Source organism: Gadus morhua, chromosome 8, assembly GCF_902167405.1.
Source record: "Gadus morhua chromosome 8, gadMor3.0, whole genome shotgun sequence".
NCBI lineage: Eukaryota > Metazoa > Chordata > Actinopteri > Gadiformes > Gadidae > Gadus > Gadus morhua.
In genome coordinates, this window is record NC_044055.1 from 2,012,121 (window position 1) to 2,031,841 (window position 19,721).

The 19,721-nt window shown below is 45.3% G+C and overlaps 3 protein-coding genes across 4 annotated transcripts in view; all 3 read right to left on the minus strand.

Annotated features, from left to right (window-relative positions):
* Positions 1–559: 559 nt before the first annotated feature.
* Positions 560–11,250, minus strand: hectd3 (HECT domain containing 3). The gene is made up of 19 exons (XM_030364069.1): positions 10,823–11,250; positions 10,095–10,348; positions 9,397–9,532; positions 8,919–9,040; positions 8,272–8,385; positions 7,279–7,361; positions 7,008–7,173; positions 6,407–6,488; positions 5,709–5,891; positions 5,341–5,393; positions 5,058–5,226; positions 4,497–4,610; positions 3,726–3,815; positions 2,928–3,134; positions 2,169–2,298; positions 1,773–1,847; positions 1,467–1,548; positions 1,302–1,373; positions 560–786 (listed from the first exon to the last, which is right to left on the minus strand). The coding sequence occupies exons 1-19, from the start codon at positions 11,174–11,176 to the stop codon at positions 702–704; spliced, it is 2,571 nt and encodes an 856-aa protein (XP_030219929.1). The 5' UTR covers positions 11,177–11,250; the 3' UTR covers positions 560–701.
* A 33-nt stretch (positions 11,251–11,283) lies between these two features.
* Positions 11,284–16,673, minus strand: best4 (bestrophin 4). Its single transcript, XM_030364072.1, has 11 exons — positions 16,608–16,673; positions 16,365–16,527; positions 16,174–16,274; positions 15,716–15,949; positions 15,275–15,429; positions 14,960–15,037; positions 13,917–14,069; positions 13,724–13,804; positions 13,376–13,530; positions 11,709–12,370; positions 11,284–11,307 (listed from the first exon to the last, which is right to left on the minus strand). The coding sequence occupies exons 2-10, from the start codon at positions 16,514–16,516 to the stop codon at positions 12,157–12,159; spliced, it is 1,323 nt and encodes a 440-aa protein (XP_030219932.1). The 5' UTR covers positions 16,517–16,527; positions 16,608–16,673; the 3' UTR covers positions 11,284–11,307; positions 11,709–12,156.
* Positions 16,674–18,578: 1,905 nt separating this feature from the next.
* LOC115549074 (leucine-rich repeat, immunoglobulin-like domain and transmembrane domain-containing protein 1) overlaps positions 18,579–19,721 on the minus strand; it is a 5,829-nt gene continuing 4,686 nt past the window's right edge. For both annotated transcript variants that reach the window (XM_030364070.1, XM_030364071.1), the window contains one exon: positions 18,579–19,721. This exon is cut by the window's right edge and continues 1,179 nt beyond it. In XM_030364070.1, coding sequence (XP_030219930.1) covers positions 19,501–19,721 — 221 coding nt within the window. In that variant the 3' untranslated portion in view covers positions 18,579–19,500.

Consider the following 19,721-nt stretch of genomic DNA (forward strand, 5'->3'; position numbering starts at 1 on the left):
TACTCATTAATTTTCACATGTCCCTAACATTTGCCATACACATATCAAATTATTTTGGCTCATTTTCGAAATATTACTTTGCATACGCAGAAGTGAGTCACTTATTATTGGTATCACAATATTAAGTTATCAACCTGAACATTGGGTATATGTTGCAAACCACTGTTATCTTTCTTATCTGCACATAACGTTCACCTGCTCTTGTGATGCTTCATGGATTCTAGTTTTCTTCCCAAGCCCCAGTCGAGTTTACTTTACTCAGCTCCTCCTTCATTTTATCTTCATCACAAGTCCAGCACTCTAGAACTAGTATTCTTTCTTCAGACCCCTTCAGAGTAGCACCCAACTCTTAAAAAGTTCATATTTTCTGGTGTTATTGATGAATTGTGTTTATCTCAGAACCACCATACTTTCACAGATGAGAACTGTTCATTGCCTCTTTTCACATTGGTGTCATAGCACGCTAAACACTGATGCTGCTCCAAACAATATTGATTTAAAAACCGACATCAAGCTACCAGACTTGTCTGTACAGGTGCAGAAATAAAAACACATAACATTCATATTTTGAGGCCATACTTTATTATATACACAGTCATGAATAATTGGCAAAAATGTAGATATGGTGGTAATTTTGGCAAGTGATTCTCTGCGAGTGTGTGTGAATATGGGTTCCCCTATACAGCCACGAGGATGGGCGATCACTCTTCCCAGGGGCTCATGTCCGTGTCGATAGCCACACAGTTGTACGCAGCATAGCGCAGTTTCTCCTCGCAAACCTTTGCACTGTTGGCGGAGAGAACAGTGGTTAAAAACACAAGAGAATCTCCATCAGTCCTTCCAAGTCTACAATCAAAATCAGTAGTGTATGTAACAGCTGACTTTAGCAGCAGGCAATGCCAATGTTTCCTTAAATATATCAGTTTGTATGTAGTGTCAGTGTAGTTCCGGATGTCAAATTGTACTGTATTTATTAGTTATATACATTTAAGCATTCATATCAAACATTGCCATATATTGCAGCTTACTTTAGCATGAGGCAATGCCAATGTTTCCATAAATGTATCAGTTTGTATGTAGTGTCGCTGGTATTCCTTACATCAAAATGCATTTATTAGTTGTATTAAATCAAACATTGAATTCTGGACACCTGAACTTAATGTATGCGTCAATGTAGAGACAAACTAAATATTTTCTACATTAAAATGAATGAAAGGGTGCATGTCCTCATTCATGTCATAGTGTATCCAGTCGCTGTAAAGCAGAACGTGTCAGATATATCCGTCTTGTGTGCTCCTTGCCTCGGGTAGTTGGGTAAATAGAGGGTGCTGGAGCACGTGGAAGACTGTGGAAGGGCGTCTGTCGTTTCAGACCTGGAGGGGGCGAGGGGAACCACGTCAAAACAACACAACACCTTGTGTGAACGCGTCTGAGGAGATAATAGACGATCCTACGACCCGGCGTACCCGAGTTTGTCAGGAAAGATGTAGATGGGAGCGGGGAGCCGGCTTCTCCCGGTCACAAACCTCAGGAACCTGCTGCGGTCCTCTGGAACACACAAGGGACACGTCACGTGGTGTGGTCATCGTACACGTGATACTGTGACCATTTACCATACAAAACACACAGGAGACACGGCTAGCACTTGGCCTTGCGACCAGTTCATCTTAATTAATAATGAATTAATGATAATCTTTGGCACAACGTTTCCACCAAGCGACATTACTTCTACGTTACATAAAGTAAAAGAATAATGCAATGGGAGAACTTACCGTTGGTGAAGTTCTGCAGGGCCTCCCACAGGTACTGCACCCTGACGTCCGTCTGCTCCAGGTCCTCATAGTGGGCTGTGAACGACGGAGAAACACTCAGGGCTGCTGCTAGAAATGCATCTCATTTCTTATTCAATTATTCTAATAAACCCTTTGGTCTACACAATTTCAATATCTGTCACAATGTCACCAGAGACAAATGCAACAAATGGTCAATCAATGATCAATCAATTCATTGACATTGAAGTAGTTTTCCCTTAAAAATAATACATTTCCAAATAATTTCCGCATTACCAAGCTCAGACCATTAACCCTTTAAAAGATAGACGTAGCTTCTTTGACCCGTTATAACCTTAAACCAAGGTAAATCTGCATTTACATCAGCGGGCCACTCACTGAGTCGTTTGATGGCCTCCACGGTGATCTCTGGGTCTCCACACACCTTCTTCTCCACTTCCTGCCAGGTGAGCAGGTCCAGCACGGCCTGGGGCACCACCTTCAGCAGCCCCGCCTGCATGGCGGCGATCTGGAAGGAGACGCACGGCAGACAGGGCTCGGATGAATCCCCAACCACAGCGGTAGACCTCATGGTAAACCAACCACTGGGACGGACATCGGTGAACACAAACGTCCAAGGGAGGGCAAGATTTATTTAAAAAAAAGATAAAAATTAGGGCTGGGCCAGTTAACGCGTTAATTACGCGTTAACGCAATCTTATTTTAACACGATTAATCCAAATTGACGCTTTTTTTTTTTTTGCATTCATATCAGAAATCTTTTTTGTTTTCTGTTCCACTTACTTTGCGTTCAATTACACTTGCAGTAAGTGACAGTCTGTAGAAATTCCCAAATCTGTTGTGGTCCGTAAGTTTCATATTAAACCCACACTGAGTGAGTCAATAAAACTCCCCCAAGATCTCTTGGCCTATTTTTATTTATTTTTAACCTCAATTGGAGTGGATTTAAAATATAATTTTAAAAGTGTGATTAATCGCGATCAACTCACAAATACTATGTGATTAATCGCGATTAAAACTCTAAATCTTTGACCACCCCTAAAAAAAAAAAAATGACAACGGTGTAATGTGCAAGTGAAGGGCGTCACTGCCACAACAGAGCCCTGCAGAACACACATCCACCCCCCTCCCCGCTACCTGCGGCCGGCTCTCGTCCAGGCGGGCCTTCTGCACCAGCCGGATGAAGGCAGAGCGGTCCTCGTAGCGGACGGCCACGCTGCTGCCGCCCGGGATGAGCTCCACCGTCTGGCCGTCGCTCAGCAGCGTGGTGTACACCAGCTCCTCCCCGAACTTGAACTCAAAGGTGGCCTGGTCCATGCTCTCCATGGCCTCCAGCAGCTTGACCTGGGGCCCGGGAGAGAGCGCGACAGCACTGGTCAGGGCGGGGCATCGCTTCCCCTGTGAAGGGCTGATTATGGTCCCACGTCCCCGCAACGCAACGACCCCGCAGACGCTCCGACGCAGTCGGGAACCTTCATGCTTCTGCGTCGGGTGAGAGGACCAATCACAGCCCTCATTGCTGCGTCGCCTCGACGGTACGTTACGATTATTGGGAGGCACATGTCCGGCCCTTGGGGAGGACGCAAGGAGGGTCCGTAACCCCCTTGGGTTACGTTAATTTGGGACCATAATCAGCCCTTGAGTGGGCGCATACCGACAGTGGGGCTAAGGGCGATGTAGGGAAGATTCAAGAGTCGTTTGAGTGTAATGTGAGAAATGCCCCATCTATCTGTAAATGAAATGCTCTTTAAAGGACATTGTGTTATTATAGCTCAATGACAGGTGAGTTAGGGCAACGCTTCTCAACGGCAGAGAGACCAACTGGGATTGGTTATTTGTGGTTGTTTCTTTTCTACATCTTCCTCTCTTCCTCGAATAGTACAGCGGATCACAGATGCTGCGGGTGCCACGATGTTTGTAGGGAGGGATGCTGACCAGAACAGAGTCCACCGCGGGGAAGTCTTTACTCCAGCTCACGTCCTCTCCGCCCAGCTGCTTCCACACCAGCCCAGGTAGAGCCAGCACCTGCAGGGACCCAGGGCAGACAGCGTGAGACCGGCAGGGAGCGTCCTCCTGGTTCCCATCAGCATTACTTTTATTTAACCTTTATTTTTCAGTTTCTTATTTACAATATGGATCTGGTCCAAGAGGCCCCACCAGGAATTAAAGGTACAAATAACAAATACACAGGCATGACTCATTAGGGCAAATATAAAACGGATATACAAACACACAGCCTATGTACAGAATGAAAGTAGAAAACACAAATGCACTAAAACTATTCAGGGGACGGGCGTGAAGGTCTGGACAGGGTGTAATAAATAAGAGACAACATATTAATGAAAGGGATGTATTAAATCAGGATCGAATGTGGTTCACCAAACTGGCTTTTTTTTGGGGCTATTATTACAAGACATCAGTTGTACTTTAGCCGCTCCCCTCTAGCCTAGAATCCAAAAGGTGAAACGGCTTTTCCACATGGTGGAATAACCTGCCACACATTTCACCTTCTTCAAAAAAAAATCTTCCATCTTATATTGTATTATTTCATTCTATGCAATATATGTGTTGTGATGTATTTCCAACTCTCCTCATCGGTATAGCACTTTGTGCCTCCACTTGAAATACAAATCCAGTCCACGACTTCACGACGCCCATATTAATCTCCGCTGCATTCGTTCAGCGTGCGGTGTGCGGCGTGCTAACCAGGAAGTCTTTTCCTCTGAGGGCCCCGCCCATCAGCTGGCCGATCCACTCAAACTTGTGGAACTCCTTGCAGGACGGGTTTGGTACGTAGTAGTCCCGGGCCTCGCCGCTGCCCTGGAGCAAGGCATTAAGGAAGTGTTAGTACCTCTGGGTGGTGGGTAGATCCTCCTAACCAACAATCACAATATCAAAGAGGCCTTCTGGTGCACACTCTTTTGTATTTAGGCGCAGGCTATGATGTTGTTGCTCAGGCTTTTACACACTCCACCCGCTACAATCACCGAATTCTCGTTTGAATATTTGCCCCACAGAGCTGCCAAAAAGAATTGGCAGTTCCGATTGACCAATAGAGGGCAGTGTGGGACCATATCACATAGTACTTAAAACAAAGTGCATTTAACTTCTGAATTGGACCAGGAATAATCCATACGGACGCTGTGCAACCCATTACATCACGTCTCGTCTAAAATAAGTTGTTTGGGGCGTTTTCCTTTGAAAACGACTTGCATGAAACAAAAAGGAAGGAAAGGTACGAAGGCACAAGGCCTGAGTGCGGCGCACCTGGTTGGACGTGCGTGTGAAGAAGGGCAGAGGCATGGGGCATTCCCCCGAGCTGGGGCACAGCTCCTCAGACATGTCAGCCAGGCTGTCTCTGAAGCCGCCGCCCTGGTCGATGATGCCCTCTGCGATGAACTTGCACTCCCACCACTGATCGTACCTGGCGGGCCACCTGGTGGAGCGCACGCAAGAGGGGCAGAGGTGACGATCAGGGGGCCAGAGGGGGTCGAGTCGGGTGTGGGATCGTGAGGGGTGTGGGGAGGGGTTCAAACAAGGAGAGTTCTACCTGTAATCCAAAGTCTTCTCGAATTTATCGGACGGCTTTAAACCCTCGTAGACCTGGGTGAAGAAATGGCGCATTATTTAAAGGCGTTGTTATTTATCTTCTACATTCCCCGGTGCATTCCACACAGACTGTGTCTGTGCGTGACAATCTATTCATCGAGGTTATAGTACAAAAGAACCCCCGCTTTCAGCTAGATCTCAAACACTAAGATTTAAAAAACATCACAGCATTAACATGAAGCGCTCATCCACACATAGAATAACAAGACCACGATGTTCAAGATCATGGACGACACAATTAAAAAACCATCCCATATATCTGGGTTGGCGGGCCCTGGTTCCGCGGCCCCAGTGGCCGGTGGCCCCTACCTGGGTGAACAGGGCGTTCTTGCAGCTGGGCTCCAGCGAGGGATTGTCCCGGTGTTCCATGGCCAGCCGGCGGTTGATGTAGAGGCGCGGCATGAAGTTGGGCTTGCTGGTCTCCGAGTCCTTCAGGCACTGCGTGATGAGGGCCGAGCGCCGCTTGGACAGCAGCAGGAACTGCTTGATGCTCTGCGGGGATCAATTCATTGGACGATCGTTAACTCGGGTCACATGTAGGGCTGACCGATGCACCGAATTCAAACCGACATCACGATGTAATAGAACGCGATATATTTTTTACTGTTACTTTTACTGACTGGGGATCAGTACGATTCATATAGATATTTCTTGTACAATTCAATAGTTAAATAAAGATGTTATAATATCCATTCATGCATCAATTAATCTCAGCAAATAGGCCTGGCCTAAAGGTAAGAGCCGTTTATATGATGACTGCTTCCAATGTTGTGTTTAGTCATACTATAGAATGATTTATTGCTTGTTTAGTGAATAATAATAATAATAATAATAATAATAATAAGGGAATAATACAGAACTGAAAAAAACTAAAAACCTAAATAGCAATCACAATAATGGTTGAAATAATCGCCATTTGATTATTTCCCTAAATCGTTCGGCCCTGGTCACATGGTAGACCTCTGTCCGTTGTGCACGTGATCTGGGGGGGTGGAGACAGGGCTCACCTTGAGGTGGCTGAAGGTGCCCAGGCTGTAGTCCCAGGCCGGCACCAGATGAGGCAGCAGAGCGTCCAGGAGAGAGATGAACCTGTACGCCCAACACATAAGGCATCAGTCACATACTGGAATAAGAAGGGAGCATGAACAAAGTGAAAAAGTACGCAATAACATTTCAACTTGCTGGCTCAGCTGAAGTGAAGTCATGTTTCACTTTCATTATCAATTTGTTGTCCAGTTCAGCTTGGGCACGGTATTTCCCCTCGGCGATGTTTAGTGTCAAGGCCCAGCGGACGATTTGCCCAGTGGTTCTTTGAATTAAGTTATTTGGTGATCCATGGCTCATGGCAGATAGATAGGATCCCTCAAAGCTTTAAAGGGGACATGTTATACCACCAGGTGCGAGTGTGATTAGCCGTTACAAGCCGTTTTGAAAATGCACAGCTTCTGACATCCCAGGTGGGCGTGTCCACCTAGATGTATCACATTTTCAAAATGGCTTGTAACGGCTAATCACACTCACACCCTCACGGTGGTATAATATTTCCCCTTTAACAGCTATTTTCAGAAACCCCTACGAACCAATGGAACATGCCCCCCCCCCCCTGACCTTTGGATGACCAGGGCTCTGCGGTAGAGGATCTCAGGGGGCGTCCCCTCCAGTCGGGGGTAGCGCACCAGGTTGGAGGACTGGAAGACGTCGGCGTTCAGGCCCAGGTCTCGCTCGCACGACGACTTGATCTTCAGGCCTCGGATCCTCACGTCGATGCCCTCGTCTGGACTCGGCCCGGGGTGGACGTTAATCCGTTAGAATGACATTAGCAGCAGCTTCAGGAAGGATCTGCGAGGTAAGGTATGGAGCTGGTGGCTCATAGGCTTACCCCTGCACTCCTCTATCCGGACCTCAATGACCGGCAGGTGGGACGACATGTCCTCGAGAACGCAGACCTCTCCAATCAGATTGCTGCGGGAACAAGACACAGCAGCGACGGTTCAAAACTGGTCAGAAATGTTATTGTCCGGCATGGTTTCTCAGTTAGCAATCGGATGTCCTTTTTAAATATATATGACGATATATGTGAGGCGTTTATCCTGCAGTCCTGAACACCCATCGATAGAAAACCCTGCTTTCTAATAACAGAACGAAAACAAACCACATGACTAGAGATGTCCGATATTATCAGCCCACCGATATTATCGGCCCGATATTAGCATAAAAATGTAATATCTGTCAATATCGGTATCGGATTTTTTTTGCCTTAAAACCGATTTTTTTTTTTATTTTTTTTTTTATAGCTCAAATAAATGTTTTCAAAATTGTGCAGTACAGTGAACATTGTAATTGACTCATATTTGTGCATTTATTCAATTAAGGTTATTGAGTTTTAGTTAAAGAAACATACTGCTATGTTGCACATAGTTGTTCAGGTACAATGTTTTATCATTTGTGAAATGAAGTTTGCCCTATTTGTTGTGGGCATTGTCAAGATTATCTCAGGGAGAGTGTAATCCAAACTGTTGTCTGAGACCATTAAAAAAATAAAAATAAACATGGCACTTTTCCCTTAAATTAAGTTGAAGTATTTTTCTTATTTTGCACAGACAATGTTAACATTTGGAAAGCCTTGTTGCATTCAAGAATGCATCCAGTGGGGCATCACAATAACATTAAGCATGTTGTGTTAATTCCACAACAGGAGATATGTAATGTTACCTAAATTAGGTTTGAGGAAAAATAAACCAAATATCGACATCGGTATCGGCTGATATCGGAATCGAAAATTTAGAGTTGGACAATATCGCATATCGGATATCGGCAAAAAAGCCAATATCGGACATCCCTACACATGACCCTTTCCTTTGTGAACACTCACTCGTCGATGGTGACGTCACTCAGCTTCTTCAGGTTGTCCCCCTCCCCTCCGTACACCGTCACCCTCTTGGGCATGTAGTTGTCGTCCGTGGCGTCCACCGTCAGGATCAGCTTGCTGGAGGCCGCAAAGGGGGCGGCGGGCTCAGAATATGAACCATGGCAAAGACCCAGCGACGCTACGATCCCACGCATTCAGCCCATGTTGGAGCCCAACGGCGCAGGGGAACTAAGGGTGGTCGAGGTGCTGAAGACATGCATTACTAACACTATGCTTCACCTCACTTAGCTGCGCTTACATTTATACTTTGATTTTAAACACATATTTATTGACATTCTGCTGTTGGAAAGGTGCATATTTTTTTATCCATAATGACAATATTCTATGGATGCTGTATTTTTGGTTTATAATGCTAGTGTTTATGTGTTGTTGTGTTTATTCTATTTACTCTGACGTTACTTGCTTGAGCTGGGCACCTCTAACATACAATTTAAAGTCTTCTGTATCAGTTACATAATTATTGCCACTTAGCATTGATGGTTTCTTGAGCATTCACAGCAGGCAGCAACAGATATGGAAACATGGGCGAGAATACCAACTAAGTGGCCCCGAGGGGCCCCCATCCCGCAGTGAGGGCATGCGTCTCGTACTTCACCACGGTGCCTCTCTTCATGTGGAGGCGGATCCAGTGCTGGCCCTGCATGCCGTCGCTCTCCCAGTAGGTCTCCGTGTCCCCGTCCGTCAGACCGCTCGCCCCGCCGCTAGGGTCCTCCTGAACAACAAATAGCAGTTAGCTTCACGCACGCGCGCACGCAAGCGCAAGCGCACGCGCACACGCACACACGCTTTCCGTACTGCTACTCTATTGAGACTCGTATTGATTCAGTCGGGCTGGTGCCTCCGACTGCTGGGTCGATCCATTTAGAAATCTGCAGATAGAGCTGCATCGTAGTCCACAGAAATAAACGCCCAGCCATCCAGGAACACAGAGGTTGATCGCGGTGCTACTGCATAAATAAAGCCCCCCTGATGGCGACCGTTGACCGGTATCCTCATCCCCCCCACCACCACAGCCACAGCAACGCGTCACAGTCGACGTACTGACGACGGTCAGCCCGTGCGACTCACCGAGCAGGAGGACACGTCGATGCTGGTCACGCACTGCTTCACGCTGCCCAGGTTCTCGTCCTCCTTGCCGATGTGGTCGTAGAAGAAGTGCACGAGGTCCTCGTCGCTCTCGTACGTCCAGGTGGGCGGCACATGCCTGGGGGGGAAGACAGGCATCGCCTTTAAACCCACGCAGAGACGACTCGCCTCCTCACTCTGACTCCACAACGCGCGGAATCGAGATTTAGAATGAGTTAGTGGAAGAGGTATAGAGTGAGTAAATGAGTGACAACAGTGTTTTTGAACCGGTGGTATGTGAGGGTACTGCAGGCGGTACCAGGGGTTTTATTCTTGAAATAGACCGATTTACTATAATTGAAAAAAGGGAATAGATCATTGAAAATAAATGTAAAAACTTTCGTTTTTATGAAATAAACACACTGGGGGCCAAGTTGCTGACGTAGTCTTTCCACTGTTTCCCACCGGCCATGGTAGGAGACACAACCTCGCAGTGATTATTGTGTATTTGGGGGGTGACGGCAATCTGCTCAACCACTGCATGTGTTTTCATCTATTCATCAGGTTAGTTACTCAAACACGAGGTAGTCCACGAAAGGTCTTGACGTCAATTAAGCTGCACACCTCAAGTCAGCGGTTGGGAACCAGTGAGCGTCACTGTGGTGAAAGAGAAACTGACCCGGAGATCCCGACTCCCTCACCTGAGCTTCTGGACTGCGGCCGGGTCGCTGTCCGCGACCCTGGGCTTGGTGCCGAGGTGCAGGGCGTTCTCCACGTCCACCACCTGCTCCCAGCGGCTGCAGGGCTTGTGGTCGTAGCCGAACAGCTGCTGGTGCCGGCTCAGCGTCTCCGGGGACTCCACCGGCACCAGGCGGTCGCCGCCCTCCGTGTGCTTACACACCAGGATCCAGGCCTCCTCCAGGTCCTGGCCCGCCCGGTGCTCCTCCAGCTGCTCCTGGTGGTGGGGGGACGGGGGGGGACGGGGGGGGACACGTGGTCAACACGTGAACCACTGGTTGGATACAGTCACGATAGCTGCAGGATATATAGGGAGCGGTATGGTTGGTGACCGACGGGTCGTCTATGGTGAGCGTTCAGGTGGTGTTTTGATACAAAGCAGCAGGTTTTATGTATGCGAGTCTATTTTAGAAATGATTACAGAACGACATTCTAGGACAACATCCTGTTTGTAATGTTCAAACAAAAGAAAGTAGTTACGAAAGCAGGGAGCTGCAAAAAGGATGGCCTATGTTGGGTGCATCAATGAAAACAATTCTCCATCAATTTAGAAAGTATATTCATCATTACGATTCGATAATTAGTGGATAAGCGAACACTGGTGGTGTGTAAAGTGCACATGCAGTGGTGCCAGAATAAAAATATGATGAACAACTTTAGAAGTGATCACATTGGAACCTCAGACGCCTACCTTGTTTAATTTCACCCAAAGGCCTTGGCTGTTGCAGTATTCATCGCCAGTTGTCCGTATGCACGTTCCTTTCTTTGGTTCAATATTGTACTTGCATAATTTCTTGTTACTGGTCGTTGTAGGGGCTTCAAACACGGAGACTACGGTCTTTCCGGGAGTACCAGCAGTGCCAGCCGACGTGCTGGATGATGCGGAAGAGGCGGACGATGAATCTTTGCAGATTTTATAACATACCTCGTTCGGCACATAACATAAACTCTCTGGTACAGGCTCGCTCTTTCGGAAACATTCAATGCACTTGTTCAGGAAGCGAATCCTCCCTAGCAGCACGTGAGGGCTGTCACCCAGGGCCATGTCGGTGCTGTCAGCGGGCTTCCCACCACCAGCAATGCAGCGGTCACACTTAATAACACGGCGGCGAGGCGTCACCTGACATGACCGTTTTCAGTGCTTGTTTGTTACCACGTAGTGTGGCAGCGGATTCCCTGTTTTCAGCAAGACAAAACAGAACATTCGTTTGAATGAATCAGAGCTCGGCTTCAGTATGCATATTATATGATGCACGAAGCAGAGCAATGTCCGTCGCTGAGACCCGAACAGGGCTGGTTATTATACAATGACTAACGTTAATCTCACAACCTCATACCCCGTCTCTGACTAGGGTCTAAAGGGTGACACGCCTGTAATATAATCATTCAGATAAACGATAGCAAAAACGAAAGACTGCTAAAGCTGCCACCCAATGGCTTTCACACAACAGAACTATGAAGTAAGGCTAGCTATCATTAACAAGCTTTTCGTTAGCTAATATAGCTGCAAAACACGTCGTTATGTTAGTAAAAGCGAATGGCTTAATGCTGCTTTAATATTAATGGTAACAACTTACCTACAATTGGACTTTTCAACCAATAATGTCAACGACGTCTGGAGTCTTTGGGTGTTTACAGGTAATGTAGTTGGTAAAGCGAAAGTATACGGAAGTAAGTTTTTGACATTTATTTTGACCCTTTTCGTGATCCGTCTTGTTAATTTCAAAGTAAAAGTCCTTCGCCACTATCGCTTCGCTTATCCAACCATGAACCATACGTTTGCAATATTACACAGTCAGAGATTTAAATTAATAACAAATATCAAATTTATTATGATTTTATTTTGAACAATGCATCATATAGAAATATATATAAGGTTAAAAATAAAATAATAAATAAATCATGTTTCAAAACCATTATTGTAACAAAAACAGACTGTAGAAAGCTTAAACAAATGCATAAACCTCCTCTTAATGCCATCATGTAATCCAACTGTAATCATTGCCTGTGTTCTTGAGTCAGGGCTCAGACCTCATCGCCACTGCCGTTAACGCAGTCATCCTCGACCGGGTGTGTCAAGCCTTCCAGCAGGGACGGGAGGCTCGCCCCTCGAATGATTCCCTTGCCCTTCTCCCAAACCCCCTCCAGCCCGTCTCCAAGGGAGCCCCTGGGCTGAAGCATCACAATGTTCGAAGAGGAGTCCTGTGGCTGGTGCACCTGAAGATCCTCAGCGCTCATCCTGTAGGATACACAGAGGCCAGAAACACGAGTACAGAACACGGTGAATCTAACTAGGAACACCAATTACGTCAATGGCGGTTTGCCAACTTCTTAAAAAAATACAACACCTGGCTTGTGTTTGTTTAATTTGCACACTTGGGATATCCCGTCGAAGCATATGTGCTAAATAAGTAGGAAAATAAAAAGGGAAGAAACTAAGTTAGGGCTATATTTTGGATTGATTCCTGTTGGCTTTATTAGCCGACTCAGCAACAGTAAACACAAAGGTTTTTTTGTGCAATAGAGACAATTCATTGTCTCGCACTGATGACCACTGAGCTTCTCCGAGGGAGGATCCCAGCTTTGTAAGAAGAAGCCCAATCCTGCATGATTAGTCACACCTCCTCTGGTGACTTCACCAGAGGGAGTGTCCCCCTCACAGCAGAAAGCAGAAATCAACACAAATCACCCTTGACATCACACACACCCTACACAGCCAGTATTCCCTCTTACCCTCAGGCCGCAGATACAGAGCCCCTACAGTAAGGACAAACGGAGCCCTGTCAAGTTTTGTCCCGGCATCCATAAGACTCTTGAATGGTTTAACCCCTCCTTGAACTGTATCCTCTTGTTTTAATACCTGGAATCTTTTTAAATTATTTATTTATTCATCCTCTATGGAGGTAATAATACTATTTATTTATTAGGCTTAGGCAAGGACTTTTATTTTTATTTTCTGCAGGGCTGACGGTGTATGTTTGCGAGTGTGTGCGTGTTTTTCTTTTGTTTATTGTATGCACTGTTGGGTATGGACACACCCTGCTGCTCCTCCACATCTGAAGTTCCTAACGGAAAAATAAAGTAATTTGAATTGAATTGACAGCCGTATGACGGCTAGACACCAGAGCGGTCTGCCGGCCTCCCCGGTGGGGCCCAGGTCTGACCCTGGACACTCCACCTGGGCTCCGCTGGCGGGACAACGACCAGCGCTGACCCCAGAGAGGGAGCGCCCCCAGCGGCTCACCTCATGTCGTAGGTGGAGCCCATGAAGGCGGGGGTCCGCGCCCCGGGGCCGGCGGTCTGGCTGTAGGGCGCGGGGGAGCCCGCCGCGGCCCAGTGCTTATCCCTCACCGTCGGGGGCAGGTTCTGGTACATGTCGTCCACAGCCAACATGGAGACCTGGAACGAGAGCGGAGAGATGACGCGAAACTGGAACCAAACCCCCCACCCCGCAATAGGCTCTGAGAAATAAAGGCCTGGGAATCTTTCTTTCAGCGTGGCTGTTTTTTAAATAAAATATACATTTTTATATAAATTGCAGTAAAAAACCTGAAAACGTAATGATACAAAATGAATCAACAAAATAAACAACCTGAAAGTTTCGGTCGATCAGTTGGTTGGTTTCAAAGTCGTCGTCGTCCTCTCCAAAGGGATTGATGATTAACTCGGCCACCTGCGTGGAACCATCACAGCCTCATCGAGGTATATGGGCGACCACTCTCATAACAGGAACTCACTGTAGACAGCGCAGTCATCCCCGTGTCGGGGTATATATACCTACATACCTTGAGCCATCCGACGTAGAAGAAGAACTGGAGAAGTGTGAAAACAGGGACGTACAAGTCGATCTTATGGTCTTTGTAGCCCTTCATCGGGTTAAGGAACTGTCGTCCGATCAGGCAGAAAGCAAAGAAGGAGTATACTGCAACCGTCACGACCTGTGTAGAGAGCAACCATAACATTATGAAGGCACAAATTTCATTACAAAAGGTTAATGGCAAGAGGAAAATATATATGTATCTTTCTTGTCCTTAGTTAAATCAACTCATGACGGTCAAAATTACCAAAAAAGAAATACATAGGAATGGATTTAAAGGGAGGACTTTTAATTTGTGAACCAGGAAGTTCCATCTGTGGGCATCAATCCTCGAGCCTAACATCTGATGCCTCCCATAGGTCATCAGAGTATTCCAGAAGGTCTTATCTTTTATTATTTTATTACACGTCGTACATACCTGCGTGTAGACCAGAGGAATGCTGATCCAGTCATAGTGTTCATTACAAAAGGTTAATGGCAAGAGGAAAATATATAAGTATCTTTCTTGTCCTTAGTTAAATCAACTCATGACGGTCAAAATTACCAAAAAAGAAATACATAGGAATGGATTTAAAGGGAGGACTTTTAATTTGTGAACCAGGAAGTTCCATCTGTGGGCATCAATCCTCGAGCCTAACAGCTGATGCCTCCCATAGGTCATCAGAGTATTCCAGAAGGTCTTATCTTTTATTATTTTATTACACGTCGTACATACCTGCGTGTAGACCAGAGGAATGCTGATCCAGTCATAGTGTTCATTACAAAAGGTTAATGGCAAGAGGAAAATATATAAGTATCTTTCTTGTCCTTAGTTAAATCAACTCATGACGGTCAAAATTACCAAAAAAGAAATACATAGGAATGGATTTAAAGGGAGGACTTTTAATTTGTGAACCAGGAAGTTCCATCTGTGGGCATCAATCCTCGAGCCAACAGCTGATGCCTCCCATAGGTCATCAGAGTATTCCAGAAGGTCTTATCTTTTATTATTTTATTACACGTCGTACATACCTGCGTGTAGACCAGAGGAATGCTGATCCAGTCATAGTGGAACAGGAGGCTACACTTGGCTCTGTATTTATTGAGCTCCTGTGAACATAGTGGATAATGGTTTAAACGCAGGCCTACTTTGATTTATTTAATGCTAGATTATCTTATCTCATATTATATGATATATATTATTAATCTTGCTATTACATTTTTGCATGTCATTTAATTTCTCCCTATTTAATAAACACTACTAGATCACACTAGGCCAGCTTTGATTGATTAATCAGGTTATTACGTTGTTCTTTCCAATTTTAAAGGGGGAAAACGTAGGCCTACTTCCATGAGGAGTTTAAGCGCCACATCGTTCCTGACTCGACCCTCTTCCCTGGCTTCGGCCGCCAGGTTGGAGAACCACGTGAGGGGCATCCAATACTTGTTGAAGTCAGAGTTCAGGGACTCCAGCTTTTCCACATCCTTTGCCGTCATAAACCCTGCGTATATACAAGGCGCTTAGTAATCGATTTGCAGTCCGAAGCCATGCATCGTGATCCGTGGCCATGGGACATTTTGAATTTTGAATTTTTTTTTACTAAAGTCAACAATGCAAAGGTAATTAAGAAGTTAAGCTAGTTTTAGAACCGTATCAGAATAATTTAAAAAAGTTTCACCGAAAAGGGTTCAGACATTATATAGCCTTTGATGAGAAATTATGATTAAATGTATATCGTGAATACGGATTTAGCAAGTGTATATTCACAGCTGCTGCCGGCTCCTCACCGGCGTCTACGATGTGCTCGAGGGAGGGGAACCGCTTGCGGACCCTCGTGCTGATGGAGCGCAGGATGAGGACAGACGACAGGTGCGCATATCTCATCAGCGTGCGCCGCAGCAGGCGTCCCCGCTCGTCTCTGCCGTGAACGTTCCCAGACACCACCATCATCAGGTTGTCCGGCAGCGGGAAGCTGGTGTACTGACCCCACCATCGGTTGAAGGCCAAGGTCACGTAAAATCCTGTGGAGGTTGTAATCGTTTTTGAGAGCGAGCCGTAAAACGTTTTTGGATTGATTTAATGCAAATTAAAATATAAAAATAAAAAATAAAATAAAATACTCTGATTCCATTCCGATAGGCCTTCTTAGAAAAAGTTATAACTTTCACAACATTTTAAAATAAATAAAAGGAATTCTGTGTATCACGGATCAATGGAGTGGATTAAGAAACTTGGATGGGCTTACCCAGCACAAAAGAGACTGGGATGAAGTTGGTGTTGGTGAAATGATCACAGTAGAGGGCAATGCGCTCAAACAGGTCCCGTTGTCTAGATGTGAGTGTATATCTACACACAGAAGAGATCCAGTGCTCAATGCCAGATTCAGAAAACAAAAGAGTCAGTGTGTCAAGAACAAACACAAGTAAAAGCTTTTACCTGTAGAAGACACTGACAAAGGCGTACAGCGCACAGAACACCAGGAATTCCTTGTAAAGCAGCCGGTAGATACTCCCTCTCCAACGGAAGAGGAGCTTGGAGAAGCCACCGAATCGAGCGTTGGCCACCTCCAAGGAGTACGACACTGTCATGGCCGGAAGTCCTAGAAAACATCAAGACCCACTTCACACAAACTCTCAGTAGGCTGTTCTTGGCCCAAAATACTAGAAACAGCTGACTTACAAAGGATGAGGCTGATGATTAGTGTGCCTGCTAGCTCTACTGATGACAATATGAGTTCCCCGTGGCCTTTTTAAACCTCCCTGTCAGAATGTGATGATCCGCTATACATCACTCACAGTTTATAGCCTGGGAATCCTGTCCCTACGCGTTCTACCATGAGCTGTTAGTTAAAGCATTAGCTAATAATTGGGGGACATTTTGATCTTTCAATAACTCATAACAGAGTCACAAATTACCTCAATAAGCAATTTGTAGCACAGAGGTTAATTAATTAATTTATATGAATTAGGAATGTCTGTTAAAGTATGATGAATATGTTACGCATTTCATTTCAAATTCTTTGTTTGAGTAGGCATTACAACTGAGGTACTTCTGTGTTTCCCATGTCAGTAAGTTATTGGAATGAATGCACCACAATGGCAATTTAGCACCAAGCACTGTACCACTTCATGACATAATGTAGGCTATACCTGAAAGCACACACACATTCCCACCTGCACACATGGGCGCGCACGTGCACACACACACACACACACACACACACACACACACAGACACACACACACACACACACACACACACACACACACACACACACACACACACACACACAATCACACACACACACACACACACACACACACACACACACACACACACACACACACACACACACACACACACACACACCCTGGGTTTATCATTGGCCATTCCAGCTGTCTTATTTGTTCTTCACATTGTTTTCCTGTCAAACTTAGTGCTTCCTTCTCCTGGGCAGTTTTATAATCCTTTCCAGTTTGCCTATTCTGACAGTGGATATTTATGTAGGCAATCCATCCTTCTTCGACCCTTATTAGAATACACACTATCCAAGATTTGTGGTTGACTATTAATAACGTATTTGTCACACATGCAGCTGTGTTTTTGATAATTTATCTGATACAGTGACGTTTATATTCTAACCACAAGATGGCGGTTGTGAGATCTGATTTGATCAGGTTTAATGTGTAAAGTTATTATGTTATCATTTAATAAATATGTATATAAATACAAACCTGAAGCTACATCAGTCAGATGTCAAATATCTGCATCTGTTCATATTTTAGATTGGATGTCATTATAGTTGTGGCAATTAAAACCACATCCAAGAATACATTTTTACTTAAATAGTTGGATGACCGCAACCATTTGATCTTTGTTGAAACTTCATTGGAGGGGTGAGCATAAGGCTGACCCGATAGGTCATCTCCTCAACACCATGTCTTGACCATGAAGAGGAGTCTTGAAGAATGTTGATGACTGTTGTAACTTAAGTGTCATTCGGTCAAATATTTCATATTTAATGCAAAGTTTCATCAGTCAAGCATTTGCTGTTTAGTTTAAGCATTCAGACTCCTTCATGCACAATCGGTGACATGCATATGACAGGTGCATGTGAGTCTTATGCATAGCCCTTCTAATATACGATTACCCTAGTGGCATTTTTGTTTGTCCATGTTCACAAAGTGTGGTATTGGTGGTTGTGGTGGACTTTACAGAGTAACATACCGATGATTGGCTCTTAAACATCATGAGTAGTGTGTCTTTGTAGTACAGAACAAACATACACTGTGCGAAGAGAAAACTGCAAACGTTTTTTGAAAGGTTTCAGAAAGGCAGTTTTGTGTTTGTAACCCAATGCTATAATTACTGCCCCTTACATTATGCAAAGCAGGGATGGGATTCAGGTATAGCCAAGACTGGATTAGGATACTTTCCTACCTTTTTATTTCCTACCTGTCGTAACCGGATATCAGAGAACATCATTATTCAAGCCTACCAGGTCTTTCCTCTTTGTTCATAAGAGCCATCATTGTTCATATAGCCTATATATTTGTTCATCATTTTGGCATTTTATTTTCTGTGAGAGCACACTGATATGTTTTATAGACAATTAAAGAACACAGCACCATCCATTCCAAAACAGGGACATAATTGCTACAAAAGCTTTATTTTAGAAATATATTTAGATAAACTTATGAAACAAAAGAACATCAACAAAGCTAAAACCCATTGGACCATGAAATAGAACATTTAATAATTTACAGTCAAATACATGAAATGAGTCAAAATGAAATGAGGGCAATCTTGAAAGATTCATTTGAAGGACTTAAATATGTTTTTTAGTTGTCAATTTCTGGAAATTCCACAAACACCCCTCTGCACAATCATCAATAAGCTTACACAACCACAATGCTTGGCAAATACAACCCGTACATCCAACTAACAATAGTACATTCTGCACCCGGGTGATTAGACCCCATTGTTTAGCCAAAGGTACTGTACGTACCGGCCTTCTATACTGTGAGGGGGCTGGAAGGTGTGAGGACATGTCACCAGCCGGTACTCAGACCTGACTTAATGGACATTGGAGGACATTCTTCTGGAAAAAACGTCGTGAAAATGAATTTAAATGAAATAAGGTCAGTGAAGCGTAGGTTTGTCTTGCCCATGGGTTAATGAAACGGGAGCCTTACAGAAATGTTAAATGCATTCAACGTTGAAACCTCTTGCTGTAACATTCAGTGCGAAAAAAACCCTGAGCTGTATTAAAAATAAGCCGTTTTTTTGAAAAGGTTGACTCTATTTGTCAAATGTCTCTCTGCACAGGATTCATTCACTCCCTGTCACAAACACACACACGCACGCACGCACGCACGCACACACGCACACACACACACACACACACACGCACACACTCACAATAAAAACATGCACTCAGACAGACAGGTAAGGAAACAAACACACACTTGCAAACACAAACACACACACACTCACACTCAAACACTGACACTCACAATCACACACACACACACACACACACACTCTCAGTCCCATCCCGGGGGGGGCGGGGTCAGGCGAGGTCGACGCTCTCGTAGTCGCCGTGGTCCGAGCCCCCCAGGTCCATGCCCGGCAGCAGGCTGTAGTACTCCGTGGACTGCACCAGGTATGCCTTCTCCCGATTGGCCGAGTCCTTCAGCACCTCGCTCACGCTCACCACGTCGTCTAGCTCCGCCCCCCGGCCGCCGCCGCCCTCGCCGGCTCCGCCTCCGCCCGCCGTCGTGTTCCCCGGCA